This window comes from Oryctolagus cuniculus, chromosome 2 (assembly GCF_051225735.1).
Source record: "Oryctolagus cuniculus isolate XC-2025 breed Fujian yellow rabbit chromosome 2, ASM5122573v1, whole genome shotgun sequence".
Lineage (NCBI taxonomy): Eukaryota > Metazoa > Chordata > Mammalia > Lagomorpha > Leporidae > Oryctolagus > Oryctolagus cuniculus.
The window spans coordinates 169,571,007-169,597,157 of record NC_142868.1 but is presented as its reverse complement, the minus strand read 5'-3'; the positions used below and the strand labels follow the sequence as shown (position 1 = coordinate 169,597,157).

Here is a 26,151-nt window from a genome sequence, read left to right as displayed (position 1 = left end):
GCTCTTTGTGCTCCATAATGTTTTTGAAACTCGTTCATTGTGGGTGACTGTAGCTGTAGTTCAATCCCTTCCTCCACCATTTCAGATTCCATGGTGTGATGGCACCGTGATTCCTTCTCAATTCTATTATTTATGGGCATTCTATTATTTATGGGTTGTTCCCGTTTCAGATATTTTAAACAAAGCTGTTGTGGATGTTCGTCTCCGTGTCTCCTGTGTGGTGTGGGCAAGAGTCACCCCAGGGCAGAGTGGTCTGCAGAGCAAACCCACTGCTGCTGGCCACGCTGCCATCGCTGTACAAGATCAGGAGCTGGAACCAGACCGGGGAGCAGCTGCACCGCTAACAACACCTTAGTGCCCCCAGCGCCTTTTCAAAGCCGGGTTCCCTTTCAAAGGAGTGGTTGACTGACATCCTGGCACAGGCTCCCACCCCGGTGCTTTGTGGAGCACTTGGTATCTCACACGCTTTCTCTTCACCTTCGTCTGGGGACTTTGGACCCTCACTCAGCCTCTTAGGTTTTTTTGTTTGTTTGTTTGTTTGGTTTGGTTGGTTGGTTGGTTGGTTTTTTGACAGGCAGAGTGGACGGTGAGAGAGAGAGAGAGACAGAGAGAAAGGTCTTCCTTGGCCGTTGGTTCACCCTCCAATGGCTGCCGTAGTAGCCGGCGCACCACGCTGATCTGAAGGCAGGAGCCAGGCGCTTATCCTGGTCTCCCATGGGGTGCAGCACCCAGGCACTTGGGCCATCCTCCGCTGCACTCCTGGGCCACAGCAGAGAGCTGGCCTGGAAGAGGGGCAACCGGGAAAGAATCTGGCGCCCTGACCGGGACTAGAACCCGGGGTGCCGGTGCCGCAAGACGGAGGATTAGCCTAGTGAGCCACGGAGCCGGCCTAGTTTGCTCAATAAAAATTTGTTGGAGGGGTGGATGGACACATGGAAGGTGGATGGAGAGACAGACGGAGGGAGGGAAGGGTAGTTTATCCTTCTCCACCCATGCATCTACCTCAGGTGCTGCCACATTGGCTCATGAATCTCACCTCCCCAGCTGATTTGTCCAGGGCGGGGCAAGGTGGAAACAGTCCATGTCCTCCCTAGTATTTCTCATCCTGGAACCAAGATAACTGGTCAGTGTCTTACCAGTGACGGCTAAGAGATCAGCAGTCCTTTCTACCATGCTGGGAAGGCGCCGGCGGCAGCGACACAGGACGGAGCTGAGGCACAGAACAGGAGATGCTCAAGGAGGAGCAAGAGGCTGGCGGCCCCCAGCACCTGAATCCGGCCTCGGGCCTGACTGCTTCCTGCCTTTCCCAAAGCTGGCCGGCCAGCCTCTGCCTTGGCTTCTCCCTTCAGCACAAGGTGGTGGGAACAGCGTTTCCATGTCCGGAAAGAAGATGACCATACCAGACTTTGGCCCTAGACAGCCGCAGCGACCTGGACTCAACATTGTCATTTAAAATGCAAAGCGAGTTTTTCTGGATTTTTTGGAGGAACAGTGTGCATTCTTCAGACGTGTGTTAGTGAAAACACCAATCAGAACCCAAACCAAACCCCACACAAACTCACAAGCAAAAGGATCCGCAGGGCTCTCATACTGTGGCAAGCAAGGGTCAGTCTCGTCTTTGCTGCCACAGCTTGGGTATCAGCCACGTGGTTTTACTCTGAAGAGTAAAGGAAAGGGGAAAAGGCAGGAATTCTAAGCTCCACCAAGCTGGTGAGAAGGCTGCCATTGCGTTTCCTCCAGTTTCTCCCTGCCTGAAACGCAACACAGCTCAAAGCCTAGAAGCGGACCAGGGGTGCAGACTGCAGAGCTCCAGGGAGCGTCTAGTTGTGAGTGCAAGGGCAGAAAACGCAACTCCTGCTGCGCAGTGAGGGAAACCTCCCTCCTGGCCTCTTCTCTTTTTCTTCTCTGCATTGGCTCGCGCCCCAGCCCCCAGCAATCCCAGAGCTACACTGTCGGCTCTCTGTCTTGGGCTCATGGCGCACTGGCCTCCTATACTGATGAAGGGATGACACTCACCAAGCAGCTGGCTCAGGCCGGGCCCTGTTGGGTGGAAATGAATGATGTTGAAGCTGGAAGAGGGAGTTTGGGAAGGAAAGTTGGATTTCTTTTGAGAGTTTCAGTTGCCGACTCCCACTTGTCAGCAGACCACATTTTTTTTTTAAGACTTATTTATTTGGCCGGCGCCGCGGCTCACTAGGCTAATCCTCCGCCTAGCGGCGCCGGCACACCAGGTTCTAATCCCGGTTGGGGCGCCGGATTCTGTCCCGGTTGCCCCTCTTCCAGGCCAGCTCTCTGCTGTGGCCAGGGAGTGCAGTGGAGGATGGCCCAGGTGCTTGGGCCCTGCACCCCATGGGAGACCAGGAGAAGCACCTGCCTCCTGGCTCCTGCCATCGGATCAGCGCGGTGTGCCGGCCACAGCGCGCCGGCCGCGGTGGCCATTGGAGGGTGAACCAACGGCAAAAGGAAGACCTTTCTCTCTGTCTCTCTCTCACACTGTCCACTCTGCCTGTCAAAAAAAAAAAAAAAAAGACTTATTTATTTATTTGAAAGTCAGAGTTATAGAAAGAGACAGAGGCAGAGAGAGAGAGAGAAAGAGAGAGAGAGGGCTTCCATCTCCTGGTTCACTCCCCAAATGGCCACAACAGCCAGGGCTGGGCCAGGCAGAAGCCAGGAGCCAGGAGCTTCTTCTGGGTCTCCCACATGGGTGCAGGGGCTCAAGCACTTGGGCCATCCCCTGCTGCTTTCCCAGGTGCCTTAGCAGAAAGCTGGATGGGAAGTGAAGCCTTCCAGGACTCGAACTGGTGCCCACATGGGACGCTGGTACCGCAGACAGCGGCTCTCCCGGCTACGCCACAGCGCCAGCCCCAGCAGACCCCAGTATTGTCCTTCCCTCTTCCTCTTGCCTGTCCCTTCTTTTCTGCCTCCAGTCGGAAGGAGAGTTACACGTGTCTCTGGGAGCACACGTTTTGCAGCCTGTAGACAGAGAGAAGAGCTGTGAGGAGTACGATCCATTTCCTCACTGCCTGACTCCAACTCCACCTAAGAGCCTTATTAGACATCATTACTGCTGTTAGACAAGCCACAGGGACGCAGTGAGCAAAAGCTGAGGCTTAGGACAAAGCACAAGGATTTGGAATCAGATCGAGCCACACTTGTATCTCTCATGAGCTGTATGACTGTGAACAAATATCTTACCTGCCAAAAAGGAAAGTTTTTAAGATTCAGAATTGCAGTTCTACCTTAAATTAGGTAAGGATTCATATGCTGACATGTGTGAAAATACCCACTATAAATCAGGTGTAAATATTGTGGGGCTTGATGTTGGTTCACTCCTCAAATGCCAGCAACAGCCAGGGCTGGGCCGGCTGGAGCTGGGAGCCAGGAGCCCAGAGCTCCATCCGGGTCTCCCACATGGGTGGCGGGGATCCCAGTACGTGGGCCATCACATGCTGTTTCCCAGGCACATTAGCAAGAAGCTGGATTGAAAATAGAGGCTTAACCCACTCACAACACCCACCACAGTCCGCATCTTGATATGCAAATATGCTAGTTGTAGGAGCTCCTGAAATATTTACCCCCAGTCTCACCTCATCTGATATTTTTAAATCTATTTCAGCTACAATTAAGATTTTCACTTAAGATCTAAAAGGCTACTTGTAATAATGCCTTTATATTTATATCACACTCTATAGTTTTCAAACCATTCAATTGCTTTTGATTCTCACCACCCTTTGGGGTGGATAGGGCAGTCATTCCCATGTTTGAGGGTAGCTAAAGACCAGAGAGGTTTTATAAATTACCCAGGGTCACACAGCCACGTAGTGACAGAACCCAGGGCAGAAGACACAAATGGTGCTACTTAGTCTAGTGTTCTCTCTGGCCTGTGCTGCTGGGAGCATCTCTCGAGAAATGCAAAAGACATTTTGAATGGTGTGAACTCAAAGGCAAAACCAAGAACGTGGCTATAGCATTCTCAGCGCCATACTGCAGGGCAGCTATCACAATGACAGCCTGGACACAGACTCCCACAGAGATCCACGAGAGGCAGGCAGCGTCCTGTGGAGCTTTGGGCTGGACTGGCATCCTGTATCTGTACGCCAGGGTTCCATATCTGACTCCATTTCTTTCTCTAGCTTCTAATGTAGATCCTGGGAGGCAACAGTGATGACGCCAGTAATGGGTTCTCGCCTCCCATTTGGGGAAACCTGGACTGAGTTCCCAGCTCCTGGCTTTGGCCTGGCCCATCCCCAGCTATTGCAGGTATTTGGGAAGTGAACCAATGGACAGGAACTCTGTCTCTCTCGGCATCTCTGTCTCTGCCTCTCAAAGAAATATTTTCTAATTAAAAAAGATCACAGTGTCATATGGCAAGGTGATGTACTACTTCATAAAACTCATATTATGTGTGTGAGAGATAAAGTTTACTGTTTGTAAAATGGTATATTAGAAACTCCATTTAAGAAATAACTTGGAGCCAAACTTCTGGTTATTTCAGTTAAATGCTTTTCAATTTTCTACTTAATTTTTGGAAATTAATGCAAAAAAGATTTTTTATTGCAGTTAAACAAAACTTGAGGCCTATTTTAGTAAATATTTAATTATCCAGAACACTCAGGGGATTTCATGCCCTGGTTCATTGAATCTCTTTTTTAATGAGAACGAACTGAAACTCCTTGTTAAGATGCAGAGTCATAGGACAGTACGGGCAGAAGAGACCTTGGAAATCAGCTTCCGTCACCCACCTCCCTTTCCTGCTGGCAGGAGCTGAGGTTCAGAAGGAGGAAGTGGCTTCCTCTGGGCCTCTGATCCGATTGGTGGGGGTTTGAAAGCCAGGCCCACAATCAACTGCGAGATTGGACTAACTCTCCATATCACCATGCATAACCCTTGGGATTGCTTCTTACAACAAAAAGCCCAGCTTTCAGCTTGTCTCCTGTCATTTGCTTGTTTTCCTACTCAAATGCAGTCTCTTTTACAAAATTTATAGCAAACTCCAAAAATTTGCCATAGCATCAAAAGGTTACTGTGGTCAAGCATCTCTCTCTCTCTCTCTCTCTCTCTTTCTTTCTGATTTGAGTTGATTGTTCTTTGTTTGCTCTGATCTTGTTTCTTTGGAAATATTATAGCATTCCAGAACCTTGTTTCTTAAATGTATTTTGTCTGTTGCTTGAGCCCGAGAGAGGCAGTTTTCATTCCTGGAGGTCTCTAAAGCATCCCTATGCATTGAAACTTGTATTTAAGGAGCTCTATCATATTAAGAGCAAGCCCTGGGAACTGATAGGCATGGCATGCACTATAGGGACATGCACTGTGCTCTGCACCTGTTCATTCATTCTCCACTATACACAAGCACCTACTGTGTGTTGGCCACTGTACTGGGCATTGGCAAGCGACACAGCAGGAAAAAAAAACCTGAAAGGTCCCTGCCCTGATGGAGCTTACAGTCTAATGGTAACAAACAAGCAGCCAGTAAATAAATCAACGAGAGCATTAACAGGATGTTGGATGGCATTAAGGCTGAGGGAGTTGGGAAAGCAGGCCAGAGGAGACCAGGGATTGCTAGGGGTGGGTGGTAACTATTTCACAGAGAGCGGTCAGGGAAGGCATTGTTAATCAACAGGCAGAGGAACTCCACTGTAAGCGTCAGGCTGCAAATCCCTTCCGCCAGGAACCAGTGATCCCTGTTCCGTAAAGTCTCGCACCGATGTTCAGTCCTGGAGGTTATCCGATGTTGATCTAGGGAGAAGACAAATTGCATTGGTTTCATTCCATCAGCAAGTTCATAAGCCAAGTGCCAAGTGCCCTGTGATGAGAGACACAGCTGCCCGGTCCTCAAGATTAGTGACCAGCCAGAAAAGTGACCACCCACCAAGGTTAGGGCTGTGAGTACAGTAGGAATGTTGCCCAGGAGGGAGTTAACAGCATGGAAGTCTTCCTGGAGCAGGAAGAAGGGGATTTGAAACAAAGGAGATGGCAGGCATGAAGGCCCAGAAGTCAGTAAGAGGGGATGATGCATTGGGGACGCTCAGGCTGTTTGATCTGATGAGAAGGTGTCAAGAAACAAGGGTAGAACTGCGCTGAACTGAACTCTGAACACGGAACTCTCTAAACTTCCTGAAACACTACTGAAACCTTTCCTGGCTGCAGTGAATAAAGTAGGATGGGCTCAGGGTGCTTCGAGTGGGGTGAGCTCTGGAGAGGTCATTAGGAGCACAAGTCTTGGATGTTAACTTTTATAGTGGAGGGATGAGAGGATAGGGTTTGCTTTTTACTAGTATTCCATTACACACAAATAGAGGGACGCATGGAAGCAGGAGAATTGGAGCAGCTGGTGGATCCAGGTGAGCCAGATGAGAAGTGGGGCAGCTTGCCTTAGGGACTGATGGAGGACAAGGTATGAGATGGAATTGATGGCTATTGAAAAGCAGAATAGATTAGATATTGGGGCACAAGAGACAAGATTAGGAGGTAAGGGTGTTATTCTTTCATAGAAGTCAGACCAGGGAGACAAAACCAAAACCAGGCTTTTAGGCTATTTGGAACTCTTCAAATCAAGGTAGAATTGACTTACCATAAACTATGCATTTAAGTGAACAAATTGATGCGCTTTGACTTGCATATCCATTTGACTTATGTATACATCATCGTAACAAACATGAGGGTGATCACGTTTACCAACATTAGTTTTAACGCAGTAGGTTTAGAATGGGCCAATGAATTTAGATTAGGAGAGTCTTTTATTTTTTTCTTTTTTAAAAAAATTATTTATTTATTTATTTATTTGAAAGTCAGAGTTAGAGAGAGAGAGAGAGGGAGAGACAGAGAGATCTTCCATCCACTGGTTCACTCTCCAGATGGCCACTATGGTTAGAGTTGAGCCAGGCTGAAGCTAGCAGCAAGGAGCTTCATCTGGGTCTCCCATGTGGGTGGTAGGAGCCCAAACACTTGGGCCATCTTCCACTGTTTTTTCCCAGGCAGGGAGCTGGACCAGAAGCGGAGCCATCTGGGCCACAAACAGGTACCCATGTGGGATGCCAGCATTACAGGTGGCGAATTTGCCGGCTACACCACAACACTGGCAGATCCTGACTATAGAATGTCATAACACATAACATATCAAATAATGAGGCTAATTCTTCAAAGGCCATGCCAGGATTTACATATCCAAGTGAGTGTTTTCCCTTCCCTAGATGCCACTGCACAGAACCACTTGGAACTTTTTTTTTTTTTTTTTTTGACAGGCAGAGTGGACAGTGAGAGAGGGAGACAGAGAGAAAGGTCTTCCTTTTGCCATTGGTTCACCCTCCAATGGCCACCGTGGCTGGTGCACTGCGGCCGGCGCACTGCGCTGATCCGATGGCAGGAGCCAGGTGCTTATCCTGGTCTCCCATGGGGTGCAGGGCCCAAGTACTTGGGCCATCCTCCACTGCACTCCCTGGCCACAGCAGAGAGCTGGCCTGGAAGAGGGGCAACCGGGACAGAATCCGGCGCCCCGACCGGAACTAGAACCCGGTGTGCGGAGGATTAGCCTAGTGAGCCGCGGCGCTGGCCTGGAACTTCTTTTGAGCACCTGCCTTCATGACCAAATGCCCAGAGCCAGAAAACCCACATCCTGCTAGGAAAAAACTGACGTGAGGGAAAATAGAATTCATTTGCTGCAAGTCAACCACGGGCTGCCTGGGCCAGGGCAGAAGGGGCGTGTCCCTGGGGGACAGAATACAAGAGGATCACAAGACAACCTTTGCAGGTGGACTGTGATGGTTTCATGAATGAATACATAAGTCAAAACTCTTCAAACTGTTCACTTAAATACGTGCAGTCTCTTGTAGGTCAAGTCTACCTTGACAAAGCTATTTCTAAGAAGTTCTTTGCTGCAAGGTGTAGTTACTGAGGACTGTCACCACGCCGAGGAATACACACAGAGGGAGAGTTATTCAATGAAAATTTAAGAGAATGCTTTCCATGTGCATCTCCCAAATCATTTTGAAGGCAATTCTCAATTGCAAGTGTTTATATATAAAATAAGTAAGTGTCAATATGTATCATGGTAAACTCACTGATATGCCCCCATCAGAAGATAGCCCTTCAGTGCAAATGTAAGCTCCAATGCACATGTTTCTCACTTAGCAGGACACCCTGTAATCTATTGGAACCCAGTGATTTAGTATCTTCTGGTTTCATTCACCCTTCATAAGGGACAGTTCTCTGGGACTCCAATTTCCCTCCCTGTAAATACATTTTTTCCGTTGCTTATTAGGCCGTCTGGATAAAGGGTTGGATAAGAACAAGTGGCGGCCGGCGCAGCGGCTCACTAGGATAATCCTCCACCTTGCAGCGCTGGCACACCAGGTTCTAGTCCCAGTTGGGGCGCCGGATTCTGTCCCGGTTGCCCCTCTTCCAGGCCAGCCCTCTGCTGTGGCCAGGGAGTGCAGTGGAGGATGGCCCAAGTGCTTGGGCCCTGCACCCCATGGGAGACCAGGAGAAGTACCTGGCTCCTGCCATTGGATCAGCATGGTGGCCCTTGGAGGGTGAACCAATGGCAAAAGGAAGACCTTTCTCTCTGTCTCTCTCTCTCTCACTATCCACTCTGCCTGTCAAAAAAAAAAAAAAAAAAAAAGTGGCATTGCTTTTACCAACTGTAGTTTGGGAGTCAGATATGCGGGCCAGCCTAGCAGAGCCAGAATCTCAGAAAGTTTTTCTTTGCTGAAGTTCCCCCCTAAAAAAGAAAAAAACGATATTGCCCTCTGACCACTGTGCCAATTCTGAAAGTCTGCCATTAAAAGATTCCTTCCTCTCTCCTTTTGGGATAAAAACTCTTTTCCTCCAGAATTTTGTCTGAACACAGGATAGTGGAGGACCAGCCCGGATGCTGCGCCAAAGGCAGAACCAGGAGGCATCCAAAAGTCACCATTAGGACCGGGGTATCCCAGAGTGAGGGCCACCAATGGGGGGAAGGGATAAGGACAGGGCAGGCAAAGTGTCACAGAGGTTCCAAACTACAGCTGTACCCCCACCTTCTTATCCAGTTATTTATTTATTCAAAAAGCAATTATTAGGCCCCATATACCCACCTGAATTCTACTTCTGTGTTTAACATAGAGCACAGCTATAAAAACCAGGAGGTTCAGCAGAATTGACTAGCAAGCTCAGACTGCACACTAGCCCACAGCAGCAGCAGGAGCTGGCTTGGGGGCAGCAGTCGGTTCCACAGGAACTCAGAGGCCAGGCTGCCTGTTCATCTCACAGTGTTAAGAGCAGCTTGGAATCAGAGACAGAATATCGACAAATGGTGCTTTCAGGAGAGTATTAAAAATATGAATGCAAAGCAGGTGGGGGCAATGTTAAAATAGTTCATCTAAAAATAGATTAATTCCACTCTGTGGCCAAACCTGATTAGGTTTCGCATTCATCTGGGGTCACCATTTGCTGGGAGCCTCCTGTAGGGCCATGGGTGGGAGGGAAGAGGGTCTCCTCCACCATCTTTGTTCTCAGCTGTGCACTGGCCCATCAGCTGCAGCTGAGCCCAAGACCTTGGAGTTCCAGGGACCAGGAAAAACAATGGCCCTGTTGATAACTGAAAAGCGATTGGGAGTGATTTGGAAGGAATGTTGGTAAGTCTTTTAAATCCCACTTTTCATACATTTTCCTTCAAAGCTGCCGTGAGGTCATACATAAAATTCCTGATCATCTACTCGGCATCTCGCGTGGGTGGGATCCTGTGTAACCAGGCCCAGGGGGCCATCAAGGAGAAAGAGGCAAGGCCCCAGAGGTGGAGAAGCCGCTCCCGTCATGCCCAGCTGGAACCCAGGCGGTGGTGGGGAGGAGCCAACTCCATCCTCAGAGCTTATCCGTGAGTGTGGCCCAGGCCGAGCTGTTGGGAGGAGACAGGATCAGAACATGGGCAAGTTGTGGTGGAGGTGCTTGGCCCCTGGCCCTGCCGCTGCCCCAGGGACCTGTGTGGCAGAGAGGCTGGACCACAGGCCGCTCTTCCGGGTCCCACCGCGGGATGGTATCCTTTCTCACCTGCAGTTGTTCTCACCCCAGCTCTCTTGCGATCCCTCACTCCTGCGGACCTGGAGGAAGCCAGACAGGGGACATTAGCCACGGGCGAGAGGAAAGGGGACGTCAGGGGAGCAGCTGATGGCAGGGTGGAAATACTCAGGCACCGAGAGTGGCAGAGACGCTGGGAGGAGCCCGGTGGGGGCCCCCCTCCAGGAGGCTGGGTCTGGTCCTATTCCTGTGAGACGCTCCTTGTGGCTCCTCACGGAGCACTTACCAGGCTTCCCCAAACTACCTGTCGCTGAATGGGCTCCTGAAAGCTGCTGCTGTTCGGCAAATGGCCAGACCAGAGGGCCCCTGCCTCTGCGGAGCTCAAAAGGCCACAGGCCAGACGGGATCCCAAGGAGAACAGCAAGGGCCCTTGTGAGGGACAAAGGGACCCAGCCTTCGCTGAGCCCTCCACCCCTTCGGGAACAGAGGGCAGACTCATCACTCTGCCTCCTCACTAGATACTTCCTTTTTTTTGTTTTTTGTTTTTTGTTTTTTTTCCTTAACAAAACAGATCGCCAGTGTTCTGAGGCAACAAGGTGGGGCAACAGAAATTAAACTAGAACAGGGTCACACAGCCTGAAACTCCCTTAATTAGCTGTGTGAGGTTGGCCAAGTAATTTAAGCATGTGTCCTAGTTTTCTCATCAGAAATACAGGACAAGTGCTAGTTGCTCTACTCACCTTGAAGAGTTTGCATGAAGATCACCTGGGAAAATCGGCATGAGGAGCCTTGGAAACACACACATGAGTGCTACACTACTTCATAAAGCGGGAAAGAGACAGGGCGGTAGGAGGGTGACGTCACCCACGTCATTGAGCAGAGGTGTCCCTACCATACCCCTCTACCAGCTTGATGCCCTAACACTGAAGAAGCCCAGGGTTAGCTGTGTGAATCTCCCCTCAAAAACAAAGCCTGTGGATTCCTGACTACACCAAAGTTGCCGTTTATTCCACAAGCGACATTAGCAGAATTGGAATTTACCCCCTCACCCCTTCCTTCCACCTCCACCTCCATATATAGAGACTTACATACCAGGCCGCTTCCAGCTGCAGGTAACCAACCACACAGCTGAGCTGCAAGTAGCTTGAACGACAGAAGACTCTCCAAGGTTTGTTGATTAGTGGCATACCAGTATCTTCAAACACTCAAGACGTCACAATCCCTTTATGCCATCTTCCCTGTGTTGGCTGATGTCCCCACGGTTTCAGAAGGGCTGCTTCCGTGCCACACTGCGCGTTCTCTTCCAATCGCATCTGAAAGCAGAGAAGACTTTTCTTTGATCTCTGTCCTTGTGAGGGCAGATAACACCCAGGAATGCTCCCCTCCCTTCTCTCTCTCTCTCTCTCTCTCTCTCTCTCTCTCTCTCTCTCTCTCTGTCTCTCTCTCTCTCCACATGGACCCAGCTGCAAAACAGACTAGAACAGAATGTCAGGCTCTCTACCAGCCAGGAAGCAGTGAGGTTGATGGGCAGGTTGGAGTAAAGCATGTAGCTTCTTGTTGGAGGGCAGGCGTGTGGCTCCTTGTTGGAGGGCAAGCCGCTAGTTCCTTGCTGCCAGCTGAGACAGGATGTGCTTCCGAGTATTAACTGGCCTGCAGATCTAACTTTAATTTGGATCCATTCAAGGGAAAGGGGAAGAGATCCACCCTAGATTCCAGGGACACAGCACATGGCAATCCCTGTGTCTCATTCCCCTCACCATTAGTAATTGGCTCAGGCAGACAGTTGGCCTAAGGCTCTTCAAGCTGATCAAACCCCAGGACTTCTGCTCAAGCAGAACACGGATCTGAGAAGCCCGGCTTTGCCATCCATTTCCACTGCAAGAGAAGCGCCTGTGAGATGAGGAAAACCGAGACAAAAAGAGAAGCTGCAACATGATAACATTTTGAACACCTGGGTTCAACCATTCCTGAAGCCATCTGGGCTTTTCAGGCACAGGAGCGATGTCTTTTCTTCCAGCTTAAGTCAATTTGAATTGTCATTGTAAAGAAAGAAAAACAGAAACAACAATGGTATCAAAGACCCACCTTGGTCATTTTTCTAACACATAGGAGGTGGCCTCTGATTTATTGAGGTCAGTTCCCCAGATCTTTAAATGCTAACAACACATAATGAAGTGAGAAAATCCAGACACAAGGGAGAGATGTGTGCAGCCAGAGAAAGAGCTGTGGCTCCAGTATCTGCAACTTTTCTCTTCTCCACTGGCAGAAAAACCACTCACATCCCTGAATCGCCGGCGGTCGAGGGTTTTGCTAAACTTGCTCTGAAATTCCATAGGGGTCTTACATGGTCCTTGGGGCTCTTCTGAAAACTAATTAAACAATCTTAGAACACACTGTTACATTTTCAAATATACTTTTAAATATATATATAATATATATATTCAAAATTTTGCACTTTGGATTAATAAACATACTATCTCTACCCAAATGCATTTGTCTTCCTGGCTAATATGAAAGTTGGTGCACGTACAGCTACCAAACACATTCAGACTGGTTTTGTGTTTTGTTTTGAAACCACAGCCTGGGTGAGGAGAGACAGGGACCCCAGGATCCTGACTGTTCTCAGCCTGCACGCACAGCAGGGCAGAGAGACCTCGGCGAGTCCGTCCCCGGCAGACCCCAAGGATGTGCTGCCGGTTCCCCCTGGGGGAGTGGACTGGCCCAGTTTCGCGGCGGTGTCAGCTGATGGGTCTCAGCTGTCAGCGGTGTTTGGGGATTATCGAGGCTGAAGATATCTGCCTCAGCAGGATCATGCCTCCTTTCAAGGGCAGCCTGCATCCCATGAGTGACCAAGCAGGGAGGAAGGCCAGGCTCTCCCGCCCCAGCTGGGACAAGGGAGTCACCCAGCTCCAGGGCGCCCGCGGTCCAGCCGAGGACTTTGCTGGGCAGGCATCGCAATCCGACTTTCTGCTCTCTAATCTCTCCGAGCCTGCTTCCCAGGAAACCCCCTGCACCACTGCAGTGAAGACTCGGAGTTCCTGGACCTGGATGGAGCCGGGTGAGCCAGAAGAGGATCGCTCAGCTGCCTCCTCTCCTGCCACCCCCTCCCCGCCCTGTCTTGCTGTGCATGGTCAAGGTGCACAGCCTGCCTTCTCTATCAAACTCCCTGTGAAGCCCCAGGCTCTCTCCCTGTCCTGAACTCACAGCACATCCTGGGTGTCCCCTACCCAGGATGCATCACCTACAGTATTTTCTCACGTTGTGTTTTGGTTTTGGCCATAGGTTGTTTTTTTTTTTTTTTAAACACTTGGTCTTAGCTTTGAATACTTTGAAGAGACAAAGAACACAGACAGGTATTCCTAAGTGGTCACACTGCAGTTGGCCTGCCCTAGAACCTCTGAATCTCTGCCTATTTTTAGAATCAGAGTTACTTTTCTGGCTCTCTGAGAGCACGATGGGGGAGGTGGTTATAAGTAGATGGTGTTTCACACCTCGGTGTACACCCCAAGGACTTGAAAAGAGGAACTAGAGCAGACACTTGAATGCCATCACTCATCACAGCATTCTTCGCCATAGCCAGACGATGGAGCCTATCCAGGTGTCCATCAAAGGACGAAGGGATAAACAGAACCTGGTATGCACCAACAATGGAATAGTATTCTGCCTTGAACATAAATTAAGTTATGATACATGCCACAAGGAAGGACAGACAGACGCTCAAAGACAGATACTGTGTGATTCCACTTACAGAAGTTTCTAGAAGAGGCAGATTAGCTGAGACAGACAGTAGATTTGTGGTTCCAGAGGCAGGGGGGAGTGGAGAATGGAGAGTTATTGCTTAGTGGTTGTAGAGTTTCTATTGGGGGTGATGAAAAGCTGTGCAACTGGATAGAGGTGGTGGTTGTACAACATCGAACGCCGTGAGCATCACTCAATTGTACACTTACAAATGGTTAGAATGGCAAATCGTGTCATACAGACTATCACATTTTTTAAACATTAATATTGTAATATATCAAAACCCACCAACTTGTACTTTAAATGAGTAAATTGCATGATATGTGAGTTATATCTCGATAACGCTCTTAAACAGATTATGTTTGTTATAATTGTTTATCCTGGGTCAAGTTCAAAGAGCTGTATAAATCTGAAGACAAAACCCATGAGGCCAGCACTGTGGCATAGTAGGCTAAGCCTCCACCTATGGCGCCGGCATCCCATATAGGTGCTGGTTCAAGTCCCAGCTGCTCCACTTCCAATCCAGCTCTCTGCTGTGGCCTGGGAAAGCAGCAGAAGATGGTCCAAGTTCTTGGGCCCCTGCACCCACATGGGAGACCCGGAGAAGGCTCCTGTCTCCTGGTTTCAGATCAGCACAGCTCTGAAGTTCTGACCATTGCAGCCAACTGAGGAATGAACCAGAGGATGAAGGACCTCTCTCTCTTTCTCTTTCTCTCTCTCTCTCTCTTTCTCTCTCTGCCTCTCTTTCTCTCTCTGTGTAACTCTGACTTTCAAATAAATAAATAAATCTTTAAAAAAAAAAAAAACCCGATCTTCATTATTCAGAAGCCAGGAACTCAAAGTCTTCCCAGGGTAATTCAAAAAGTTTGTGGAAAATGTATTTAAATGATAAGCTTCCTTTATTGCAAAAACATGTGTATGTTTTCAAAAAGCTCAGGGAAATGTCTATTACAAAAAAGTTATGCATTAATTTCAAATTTTGTGCACCAAAATAAATTTATATTTTAAATTTATTGTTATTTATTTTTATGTATTTGAAAGGCTGAGACACTGAAAGAGACAGAGAGTGAGAGAGAGCGAGAGAGAGAGAGAGCGAGAGATCTTCCATTTATTTACTGGCTCACTTCCCAAATGCTCTCATGGAAGAAATGCCTGGATGAGATGAGAGACTAGGAAGTGAGGACAACATTCCAAAGACTACAGAAGACATTTATCTGTTGGCACCCCCTAAATGCTCTCAACAGGCAGTGGTGGACCAGGTCAAAGTCAGGAAACTGGAACTCAGTCTGGGTCTCCCATGCAGGTGCAGGGATCCAAGTACCTTAACCAGCACTTGCGGCCACCCAGGGTGCACATTGGCAAAAAGCTGGAATCTGCAGCAGAGCTGAGGCTCGAAGGCAGGGACTCTGACCTGGGGTGCCGGCATCCCACGCAGTGACTTAACACTGCACCAAACATCCACCCCTAACCTTATCTTTTGATGCCGTTTTCCACCGACTTTTTGAAGTAACCTCTGATGAGGGGCAGGTAGGAGAAAAGAGAGGCAGGTGAACAAAGCAAGCCCCAGGGGAACTGGCCTAAAGGTTAGTGGCAGTGGACCCGCAAAGGGGGCTCACAGCAGCCACAACATTCCAGTCATTTGCTGCCACTCGGGGAAGCCAACTTGTGTCAATAGCACTTCTGAATTTTCACAAGGAGCGCAATAAAGTTTTAGATAAAAATCTCTTATGAGGCCGGCACTGCGGCTCACTAGGCTAATCCTCCGCCTTGCAGCGCTGGCACACCAGGTTCTAGTCCCAGTCGGGGCACCGGATTCTGTCCCGGTTGCCCCTCTTCCAGGCCAGCTCTCTGCTGTGGCCAGGGAGTGCCGTGGAGGATGGCCCAAGTGCTTGGGCCCTGAACCCCATGGGAGACCAGGATAAGTACCTGGCTCCTGCCATCGGATCAGCGCGATGCGCCGGCCACAGCACGCCGGCCATGGCGGCCATTGGAGGGTGAACCAAAGGCCAACAAAGACCTTTCTCTCTGTTTCTCTCTCTCACTGTCCACTCTGCCTGTCAAAAAAAAAATAAATAAAAATAAAAATCTCTTAGGTTTATTTCATTGTTGGCAACTGTCTTGAATTTTTTTTAATGAAAAGTAAAGCCATTTTTTAAGCCTAACAATACATGTCTGCCAACCGACCACAGATTGTTACCTGCTGGCTTTTGACACTTGTTTAAACATAATCATTGCAATCAGGAACTCGCACTGTGCTTTTAGTGAGGAAACCAATCCTGCCCATGGGCCGAAGGAGTGCCTGACATTCTCAGGGGCTGCCTGCTGCCGATGGATGGATAGAAATTATCCTGGGGTAGAGCCAGTGCTATGGCATAGCAGGTAAAGCCTCTGCCTGCAATGGTGGCATCCCATATGGACGCTGGTTCAAGTCCTGGCTGCTCCACTTCCGATCCAGCTCTCTGCAGTGTCCTGGGAAAGCAGTAGAAGATGGCCTAAGACCTTGGGCCCATGCACCCACCTGGGAGACCCAGAAGAAGCTCCTGGCTCCTGGCTTCAGATTGGCCAGGCTCTGGCCATTGCGGCCATTTGGGGAGTGAACCAGCGGATGGAAGACCTTTCTCTCTCTCTTTGTGTAACTCTGCCTTTCAAATAAATAAATAAATCTTAAAAAAAAAAAAAAAGAAAGAAAGAAAAGAAAAGCCCAGTGGGGGAGTTTTAAAAATATGTCCTTACTTTTCACAGGATGTGCCGGCCTGCGGCACAATGAACTGGGTCTTCCTGAAACAGAGAGTGGGAATGCGGGGACAAGGACGCAAAGAATGGAGCCAAGACAAGTCCTGATCAAGGCTCGTTTATTGAATAAATGCAGTAGTATTTAAACATGACCAGTTGTTTACAAGGAGGAGCACAAAAGATTTACATATCAAAACGGCTCTTAAGGTTACAATAAAAACACTTAGGTGATAAATGAAGGTTACAGGTGTGACTGATTATTTGTTATCATCTCTTGTGAAAGGTTTAGGTTCCTCCTGCCTCTTCCCGGAATCTCCCCTAGCCTAATTGTCTGTGCCGGGAAGTCTCCATTCATATGTTTAAGTGTAAACAAAGGGAGTGACTACCTGTGGCTGCCCACAACAGGATTCTGTGCAGTTTGCTTACAGCCACGCCTTATAAACCAAACACTATCATGAACTCTACACATTTAATAGAAGGCACATGGAGTGCACAAAATGCCACCATATACTTGCTGCCATGTCCAAGTGTCAGGTAATTTAATACAGGAGAATCACACGCACCCACACAATCGTGAGCTGGTGTTAAATCTGTCTTTTGCTGGCCCAGTTCAAGGTGTTTCAAAATGTGCTAACATCCCTCACCTTCCCCTCTCACTAGTCCTGGGCCATATTTACTGCCCCATTTGGCCATAGCACTGGCCTTGACCCTGACAGAAATCCCCAAGCCTTGCATCCCCTGAGCGGCTTCCACAGAGGAGACTCTCCTGGCTCCTGTTGTTTGCTGAATTGTGCAGCAGCATCTGAGAAGTTGTTCGAGTGACTGCTTCTATTCTACCACTAGCGCTGGCTCTTGCACACAGCTGTGGCAAAGTGATACAAATGCAGTGAAAGCCATGGCAGAAATGCCTGGATGGAGACGAGAGGCTAGGCGGCGAGGACACCATTCCACAGGGTGCAGAAGGCATGTGGAGAACCAGCCTGAGAAACCCTAGAGGACATACAAATCACCATCCGCTCCAACAGAGGCAGACCCGGGGACGGACGGTCCACGGGAGAGCAGGTGGCTCAGCAGTCACTGCCAACAGGTGCACCACCCCAGCCAGAAAGCAGCGAGAGGGGGACCCAAGAGTGACTGTCTTAATAATGGGTGGGAGGCAGCTGGACTAGTTGCAGAGACAATTCCAGTGTGCTTGTCTTGCTCAATATGCAAGCCCGGGGATAATGCCTGCTGTCTGGGATGTCAGAGGGCTAAGATTCCGTTCTTCAATCATTCTTATTTTTAGTGTGGGGACAAGGGAGTTGAATTACTATGCCATCATCCGCTTGGGCTGAAATCCATCTGCTCCGAAGAACCCTAATGGAAGGATTAGGCCTGTTGTTTTTTTTTTTTTTTTCCCTATAACCTCTATTTCTGGGGAATAGGTGCTCTCTAAAAACTTTTCAGTAACCCAGATTTGCACACCTGCTTATAATCTTATTTTTCCCTCTTTAGCTTCCTCTTCTCCGTCATCGTCATTATTCCCCAGTTCATGTACATTCCCCCCAACCACCTGCACACCTACCACCTAGGCAATGCTGTCTTTAAAAGTCATCTTTCCTATAATAGATAAACGCAGAGAACAGCACAGAGGCCCTTGGGGGAGGGGGAATATTATGCTCGTCATGGAATTTGGAGAGCAAGCTTGTATTTGGGAACTCAACCGTCAGCAAAGGTGCTGGCCCCTTTCTTGGAGACCTGTCAGTCCTAAGCTGGATATCAGAGTACACTCCTGACCCGCCTGCAGGTTTCGCGTGGTGGGTTTGACCTTTCCAGCAGGGCGTGTTCCTGTGGCAAGCTTCCCATTGGTTCACCAAGCCTCCCTCGTTTGGAATCAGATGAGTAATTGGGTCTTTTCTGGCTTCCCACCCATTAGCATCCCTTTCTACTGAGAAACCTGTCCGACTACATAGCAAATGTTAATTGCCAAAAGTAGCTCACCTTCCGCCCCCTCCCTGCCCCCCACCCCGTCTTTCCCCTCGTCAATTTCCGTGATCTTAATAGCTTGACTTTGAATCCTCCCTTTATCTTTTCAGTTAGTCACAGCTTTGAGCTCCTTGGAGAAGGTACTTTAGAGAAGAGATGGTGGGGGCAGGGCGGAGGCGTGAAGGGGCGTGGCCTCGGGGCTGGCCTGAGAGCTTTGTTGGGTGAATGGTTTCCAGGGAAGGGCGGCCGCCTGGGTGCTGCGCTGACCCCCTTCCCGTGAGGGAAGAGAGGACAGAGCCCCGGGCTGGCTTCCTCGTGCTGGAAATGACTGGGGTCTGGCTCCTGGGAAAAGCACCCTGATGAAGGTCACTCCGAAGCCGGGGCAGGTGAGCACCTCAAACCTGGCTCCCTCTAGCCCTGTGTGTCCAAGGTCTCAAAAAGTTTTGGCCACAGAATCTTCCCTTGCAATTATTCGAGCAAGCAGAGGCCAAGAAGCTGGGCTGGGCGATGTGGGGGTACAGGGAATGGGCTCCCCTGCTAAGTCTCCCCTATCACCACCCTCTGCCCCTGCAGTACCCCCATTAAACATCCCTAGACCTATGGCACTTCCTTTTGGGCAGAAAGACATTGTAATCTTAGCCTTCTCCACCCCCATGCCCCCTTCCCCCATCGCAAGAGGGGGACAGATGCTGCCAAGCAAATGAGCTGAAATTCAAGTCGGAGATATTCCTAGGGGCTGTTTACTTGGTGTCCCATGCCTAACAGGTTCTGCTGTGCCCTCTGGCTGAATCCCGCCTCTGGCGGGCCAGCAGACAGTGCCAGCAAGGGAGGCTGGCGCGGGGCGCGGGGCAGCAGACACATGGTGTCCCCTATCTGTGCAGCTGCACCTCTGCCTCGCTGCGGCCAGCTCCTGGCTCTGCCGTTCGGGGTTTCCTCATGCCTCCCAGAGATCCTTTCTCGCACTGAGTCTGCATCGGAGACGCAGCTCAAATGACTCAGTCGGGATTTGGGGAGGAGAAGAGATAGGGAAATGTTGATAGCCCAGATGGTTCTGCTTTGTCTGATCCCCTTTCTCTCTCTCTCTCTCTCTCTCTCTCTCTCTCTCTCTCTCTAACTCTTTCAAATAAATAAATCTTAAAAAAAAAATAAACACATGTTTCTAACTCTTTTCTAGCTTTTCCTTTGTGTTTCAGGGCCACCAACAGTTACTGCCATGCTGAGCAAAGGGGCCCTGGAGGCTCCGTGGGTGCACTTGCTCTGGGTGGTGTCCCATGTGTTGGATGGAATCTGCATGTAACCCTGCCCAGGACCACCTGGAACAGAGCGGACTCCCAGGTCACAGGAGGCCACAGGAAGCCAGCCACTGGGAAGCGGCACTAACCACCCTGTCCTCAGGGGACCCTCCTTACGGAGGGTGACTGCATCCTGAGATCCTCTCACACTGGGAGGATGATGAGGCTCTCACAGGGAACCAGGCAGACAGGAAGACTAAGCAGGGAGTTCTCTGGGGACTCCCAAAGCTGGCTCCAGGAGCACCGGGACCCAGCACAGCTGTGCCACCATTGTCCTTGCTGTGTCACAAGACCTTACAGTCAGTCAAGCCCATCACCTGGGGAGAGCCAGGCCTGTCTTGTCCTTGAAACCCAAGAGTAGGGGCCGGCACTGGGGTGTAGCGAGTAAAGGTGCCGCTTGTAGTGCCAGCATCCCATATAGACACCGGTTCGAGTCCCAACTACTCCACTTCCAATCTAGCTCTCTGCTGTGGCCTGGGAAAGCAGTAGAAGATGGCCTAAGCCTTTGAGCCCCTGCACTCACTTGGGAGACCTGGAAGGAGCTCCTGGCTTCAGATCAGCGCAGCTCCAGCCATTGCAGCCATCTGGGGAGTGCACCAGCAGATGGAAGACCTCTCTCTCTGCCTCTGCCTCTCTGTAACTCTGCCTTTCCAATAAATAAGTAAATCCTTCAAGAAGAGACTGCCCAGCAGTTTCTTTGCCTTTCATTTTCCTACTTGAGAGCACAGAAATCCCCTTCCTAGAGTTGGGAATAAAATGGGCATTTTAAAAAGGAATTCTATTTCCAGAATGCAGCTTCTCAGCCCAGCCTTTTATTGGGAGCAGTTGTCACTGACCCCTGGAGGGTCAGGGGGTAGGGAAGGCATGCACCCAGCCCGCAGGATCCGAGCGCTGAGAAATCTGAACAAGGGAGCCCCAGGGCAGGCCGCTCGGGAAAGAGAAGGGCCAGAGGGTGGTTCCGCCGTGCCTCTCCCGCAGCAGTTCCAGTTCGGCTGTCCAGAGAGGACCTTCCCCAAGGGTCCCCTGCAGCAGAAGGACTGGAGAGGAAGGGGGTGGCTACTGATCCGACTGCCTCTTCTGCGTCTGGCCTGCTGCTGGCTGGACTTGCAAGCTTGGCTACAGAATGACGCCAATGTCACATTCATGTCCAGCCCGAATGCCATCCCGGGCTCCTGACACCCAGATGTGAGCTGCGAATGGCATGCAGCGACGACCAGTTCCTGGTATTTGCTCACATGGCACAGAATCCTTCATCCTGGAATCAGAGCCCAAACTAGACCTTGGACTCTGCCACCCTGGCTTCTACCCTGTCTTTATGAGTAAGTCCTGAGGCTGGGAACAGCACAGCTCCCATCTCAAGCCTCGCCAAGGACACTGATGGGCAACCTCAGACAGCCTGAGGTAGGTCAGGGTGGTGGGGTACTTGAGCCAACTGCTCCAGACCACGAGATCTCTGTCATGTGACACCTCACATTCCTCAAGGAAAGGGCTGCTCTCTTTATAGGAGGCAGATTTTACCTTTTTAGCCTCAAAAGTTGTCTTTTTTTAAAGATTTATTTTTATTTATTTGAAAGACAGAGTTACAGAGAGAGGTAGAGACAGAGAGAAAGGTCTTCCATTCGATGGCTCACTCCTCAGATGGCCACAATGGCCGGAGCTGCGCCGATCCGAAGTCAGGAGCCAGGAGCCTCCTCCGGGTCTCCCACATGGGGGCAGGGGCCCAAGGACCTGGGCCATCTTCTACTGCTTTCCCAGGCCATAGCAGAGAGCAGGATGGGAAGAGGAGCAACTGGGACTCGAACCGGAGCCCATATGGGATGCTGGCGCTTCAGGCTAGGGCTTTAACCCACTCTGCCACAGCACCAGCCCCCCCAAAATTATCTTTTTTTATTTTGAGGTGTTGTCTAAGGTGGCATCTACGTGAGGTTACAGAGTGTTAGTGTGAATCCTGTTACATAGCTGAGCTCAGGCCCATGGAACCACATGAGCCTAATTCACGCTTTCCTTCAACAACTATTTGAACAGAATAGAGCTAAAGTAGCCTGCTCAGCAATGCGCAAGGTTGTCACTAAAACACAGCTCGTAATCACAAGACTTGATATTTGGGTCACAGTGGTCACAGCCCAATTATGGAACCTTACTCCACTAAAACCACCTGGGGCCAGTGCTGTGGGTCACCGGGATAAGCCACCACCTGAGACCCCAGCATCGCATGTGAGCACCAGTATGCATCTTGGCTGCTCCACTTCAAATCCAACTCCTGTTAGCGTGCCTTGGAAAGCAACAGAGGGTGGCCCAAGTGCTTGCGTCCCTGCACCCACAGGAGAGACCCAGGTGGAGCTCCAGGCTCCTGGCTTCACCTTGACCCAGCCCCAGCCATTGTGACCATTTAGGAATGAATCAGTGGATGAAAGATTCGCTCACTTGCTTGCTCGCTCGCTCTCTGTAACTCTGCCTTTCAAATACATAAATCTTTAAAAAAAAAAAAACAGCAAATTGCACATTCTTTCTAAGTGTAAAGGAAGGAAATGAAATCTGTTTTTTTTTTTCAAGTGATGAATATTTCAACAGCAAATGATCGCCAAGCCTCTGTCTTCTCACCACCCTCTCTACCAAACTGTTCTCCAACCCTAGGGGAGGAGGTGTGGGGGAGGGGCTGCACTTGAGTGACAGATGTGAGGTTATTGACTAGAAAGTGAGAACTCAACCCCAGGGGAGAGAGAAGCATCCTTACTTACACTGCAAAGTGGCCGAAAGTAGGCCAGGGCAGCGAGGGAGGGGGCGAGGGAGGGGGCTGCGAATCCTCTGCAGGAGCGAGACCCGGTGCTGCAACCTCAGTGTGAGGAGGAGATGGCAGAGCCTGACTCCACAGAAGGGCACCGAGGCTAGTGGAGCCTGTGAGAGGAATGTCAGAGCACAACCAAAGGGTACGCGTGGTCTCCCTGCAGAAAATCATTTGATTCAGCCGGAAAAGCAGCGAGTGTCCACAGAGAAATGTGTGCGTTCTTGGAGAACAGGGGGACAACAGTTCGAGGAGACACACCGACCTTTTTTGAGAAGCAGAGAGACAGGGAGAGAAGAAGACAGGCAGGGCTCCCGAGCACTGGCTCCCTCCTCAAACACCAGCAACAGTAGGGGCTGGAAGCTGGGAGCCCAGGCCTCCCACAAGAGTGGCAGGGACCCAGCCACTGGAGCCATTGCTACTGCCTTTAAGAGCCTGCATTGGCAGGACCCTGGACTCAGGAGCCAGAAGCAGGTATTGAACCCAGGCACCCTGACACGGGACATGTGTGTCCTAACCACCAGGCCAAATGTTTGCCCCAATCCTGGCTCTTAAAGCTAGCTTTATAACACACTAGACTCGAAGTTGGGACTGGGGGTGCAGAGGGGAGCAGGAAACTAGAAATACTTGGAAGTAACTCAGTTATATTTTTGACCAACACAAGCTAAGCCTCCCAAAGGTAATCTCATAGTCTTAGCTGGACTGTACCCTAAGGTTGTGTGATCAGTAAGGAGACAGGTAGGCATCAGAGAAAGAACCAGAGAACCAGGGTTACCTCTCAAACTCCTCCCCTGGCCAGCGACCCGAAATCACCGTTGTGGAAGAGCTACGCTCCAAGCCGGAACCAGCTGCTGACTGCGCCCTGTAATGACCCAAACTTAGATATGTCATTATAATAATAAAATATTGTATATGTAAATATTTATTTCATAAATAAAATATACTAAAATCACTCCTACTCGCGTCACGCACCTGACGCTGTGACACTTCCAAAACTTCCTAAACAGGCCAAATGTTGGGCAGTCACCACGTTCCCAGAACTCGCCACCATTTCCTGGAAAACTGCACCCTCCACACCTCCAGATCACATACAGGGACGACCACACGGGCTGCAACACCCTCCCCCCCCCCCCCCCCCCGAGAACTCCCCTGCACTCCCTCTGAACTATGTACTTTTGCTTTTCTAATACATGGTATTCCTCTGCTAACCTTATCTGCATCTTGTCCTCAAATTGTTTCATTCTCAGAGACAAACCCTGGACTCCCTGGTGCACTAACGGCTGGTCTTCCTTCAGCTGCACCAAGAGGTTGGATGGGGAAGCGCTGTGGGAGGGACATCCTGGGAGCCCTTTGTCCTTGACCTTGGCTGGTTCTGGAGTAGGCCACCCGCCTCCCCCAGAAACAAAGTGTCTACAGGCCCCTGTTCAGGGGTTCATGGCTGCCCTGAGGCCAGTTTTCCACACGGTGTGTCTCGTTCATTTGCTTTGTTCATTTCTCTCTAAATCTGCTTCTTTAGCTATCCAAAAAGAGGGGCTTCTCAAAGCAGGGCTCCTGGGCCAGCAGCACCAGCAGCACCAGGGAACAAGTTAGGACTATAAATGCTCTGGTCCCAACCTGACAGCAGCACAGTTTACAGGTGGGGTCCGCCTTCTGCCTGCACAAGCCCTTCCCGCTGCTTCTTCCAGAACCACTGCTCAAGTGAAAGGTGGGCACACCCACAGACTTCAGCAACCTTCAACATTTAATCCTTTTGTTACTTACGGCCTGCTGCGGGCCGCTCGGGTTAAACTCCTCCACAGAAACACATCAGACTCCTTCATCCAACAGCTCGGTGCCCCAGGGTTATGAGGATGTCACTGAGGCAACCATTTCAACACTGGGGCCGAGAAGAGGCAGCACGACAGGGCCAAATTAGAATCTGATCCACTCGGCCGGTCTTCCTCTCCAGGGACGCGCACAGCGTACCCGCGCCCGCCTGTGGCTTCCCCCGCGCTATCAGCGTTGGCCAGACGACCGGAAGCGGCCCCAGCCCTGCACCAGCTGCTTCTTGTCTTTGGAAACTAGAGCACGGAGGGAGAGCTGCCCGGGGCCAGGCCAGCACAGGGAGATGGATACGCGACTTGAGCATTTCTCTACACTGATTCCCCACCCCCACACCCAGGAAAAACAGGACTGGAGCGCCCTGGAAGCCCAGCACACTGGCTCCTGTTCGTGTCCAACCCCTCCTCCCCACTCATTCCTAACCGCCTCTGGCAGTCTGCGTTTCAGGCCTGCCAAGACATTCCAGGACGGAGCAGCCAGCCATTCCTTCCCGCAGGTGGCCTGGCTGGGGTTGTCAAGCAAGAGGCCAAGGACAGGTATCTGTCACGGAGGCCAAGGGACGCCTGATCCCACAGCTACGGGCTGGGAGCTGTGAAGGCTGGAGACAGCCAACCACGCAGGAGAAGGGTGTGTTATGTAAGCAGGTCACGTGGGCTCATGCTATTGCTCTTCACCTGCTGCTAATTAGCGCACCGCCTGCCGGGAACAGAGTAAGGAACCATCGGCCCCTCTTGTGGGCTCACCTTACTGTCAGCGCATGGACCTAACGATCCTGTCTAGAAGGGTTCAAGCCAACCAAAACCACGTGGTAGGTTAGGTCCTGGAGATACTGGGAGTAAGCCACCAGGCGCCCTGTGCACCAGGAACTCATGGTCTAGGAGAGGGACAGGAACAAGTAAGCAGCTGTGCACACACACATGGTCCCCTTAAGGAAACCACCGCTGGTGTACAAAAATCCTGCAAAGGGCTGACGGTGGATGCTGGCAGACGCATTTCTCCAGGCTGAGAGGGCCGTGTGTGCCACAGCCCGGGAGGGAGGCCAGGATCTCTAATCCTGAAATGGTGAAATCAGGCTAAGATTCCAACAGCAGGAGCAGAGTCAAGAGAGCTGCCTCCTCCCAGCAGGGCCAGCAATGAGGCTCAAAATCCGAGTGTGAGAACCAGAGGGGAGAACAGGTCACACTAGGCCAGCACCAATGCACAAAGAAGGGCAGGGGCCTAGCACAGAGGCTTGCCCTTGAGGGCTGGGGGCACTGGCCCAAGGAGATGGCAGGTGCAGGCAGAGTGGGGCTTTTCTGCTGGAAGACATGTTGCCCAGGAACATTTCAAAGCCACCCTACCTGGCCCTCTGTGTCTGGGCGGGCACTGGCAGTGTGGGAGGGAGAATACAGAAATGGAGATCAGAAATCTTCCTGTGTGTACCCAAGAGGACGGTTTTGATATTTTTAGTTTAGTTTGTTGTTGAAGATTTATTTATTGATTGATTTGAAAGAGCTACAGCGAGCGAGGGAGAGACAGAGAGAGGAGAGAGATCTTCCATGTGCTGGTTCACTCCCCAAATGGCCACAATGCCCATGGCTGGGCCAGGCTGAAACCAGGAGCCACTAGCTTCATCTGAGACTGCCACGTGTGTGCAGGAGCCTAAGCACTTGGGCCATCCTCCACTGCTTTCCCAGGTGCATTAACAGAGAGCTGGATCAGAAGTGGAACAGCTGGGACTTGAACTGGTGTCCCAATGGGATGCCAGTGCTGCAGACTACTGCAGACAGCAGCTTAACCCACTATGCCACAGCACCAGCCTTTTGCTTTGTTTTTTTTTTTTTTTTTACT

At 50.5% G+C, this 26,151-nt stretch overlaps 1 protein-coding gene and 1 long non-coding RNA gene across 6 annotated transcripts; one reads left to right on the top strand and one right to left on the bottom strand.

The window, feature by feature from the left end:
* Positions 1-2,526: 2,526 nt before the first annotated feature.
* LOC149128139 (uncharacterized) lies at positions 2,527-24,636 on the bottom strand. Of its 4 annotated transcripts, XM_089326538.1 has the most exons (6): positions 24,262-24,601; positions 23,276-23,362; positions 11,748-11,865; positions 11,083-11,303; positions 10,024-10,073; positions 2,527-5,736 (listed from the first exon to the last, which is right to left on the bottom strand). In XM_089326538.1, the coding sequence occupies exons 1-4, from the start codon at positions 24,318-24,320 to the stop codon at positions 11,196-11,198; spliced, it is 372 nt and encodes a 123-aa protein (XP_089182664.1). In that variant the 5' UTR covers positions 24,321-24,601; the 3' UTR covers positions 2,527-5,736; positions 10,024-10,073; positions 11,083-11,195. The 4 variants fall into 4 exon arrangements, 1 of the variants encoding a protein (XP_089182664.1); XR_016229468.1 differs by lacking the exon at positions 11,748-11,865 and having other exon boundaries at positions 24,262-24,636; XR_016229470.1 differs by lacking the exons at positions 11,748-11,865; positions 23,276-23,362.
* Positions 18,629-20,397, top strand: LOC138848823 (uncharacterized). Of its 2 annotated transcripts, none has more exons than XR_011386932.2 (2): positions 18,629-18,812; positions 19,620-20,397. It is a non-coding gene; the product is annotated as an uncharacterized LOC138848823 (long non-coding RNA). The 2 variants fall into 2 exon arrangements; XR_016229471.1 differs by having other exon boundaries at positions 18,646-18,812; positions 19,601-20,397.
* Positions 24,637-26,151: the final 1,515 nt, after the last annotated feature.

Bases quoted from the DNA above. Each gene is read 5' to 3' on its own strand.
- LOC149128139 (XM_089326538.1), bottom strand. From the start codon at position 24,320: ATGAAGGAGTCTGATGTGTTTCTGTGGAGGAGTTTAACCCGAGCGGCC. The intron at 11,866-23,275 runs GTAACCCTGGTT...CTTCTCTTGCAG, and splicing joins CCAGGGGAGGAGTTTGAGAG to TGGAAATGGATGGCAAAGCC. The intron at 11,304-11,747 runs GTGAGGGGAATG...CTCTGCTTTCAG, and splicing joins GCCTGAGCCAATTACTAATG to ATGCGATTGGAAGAGAACGC.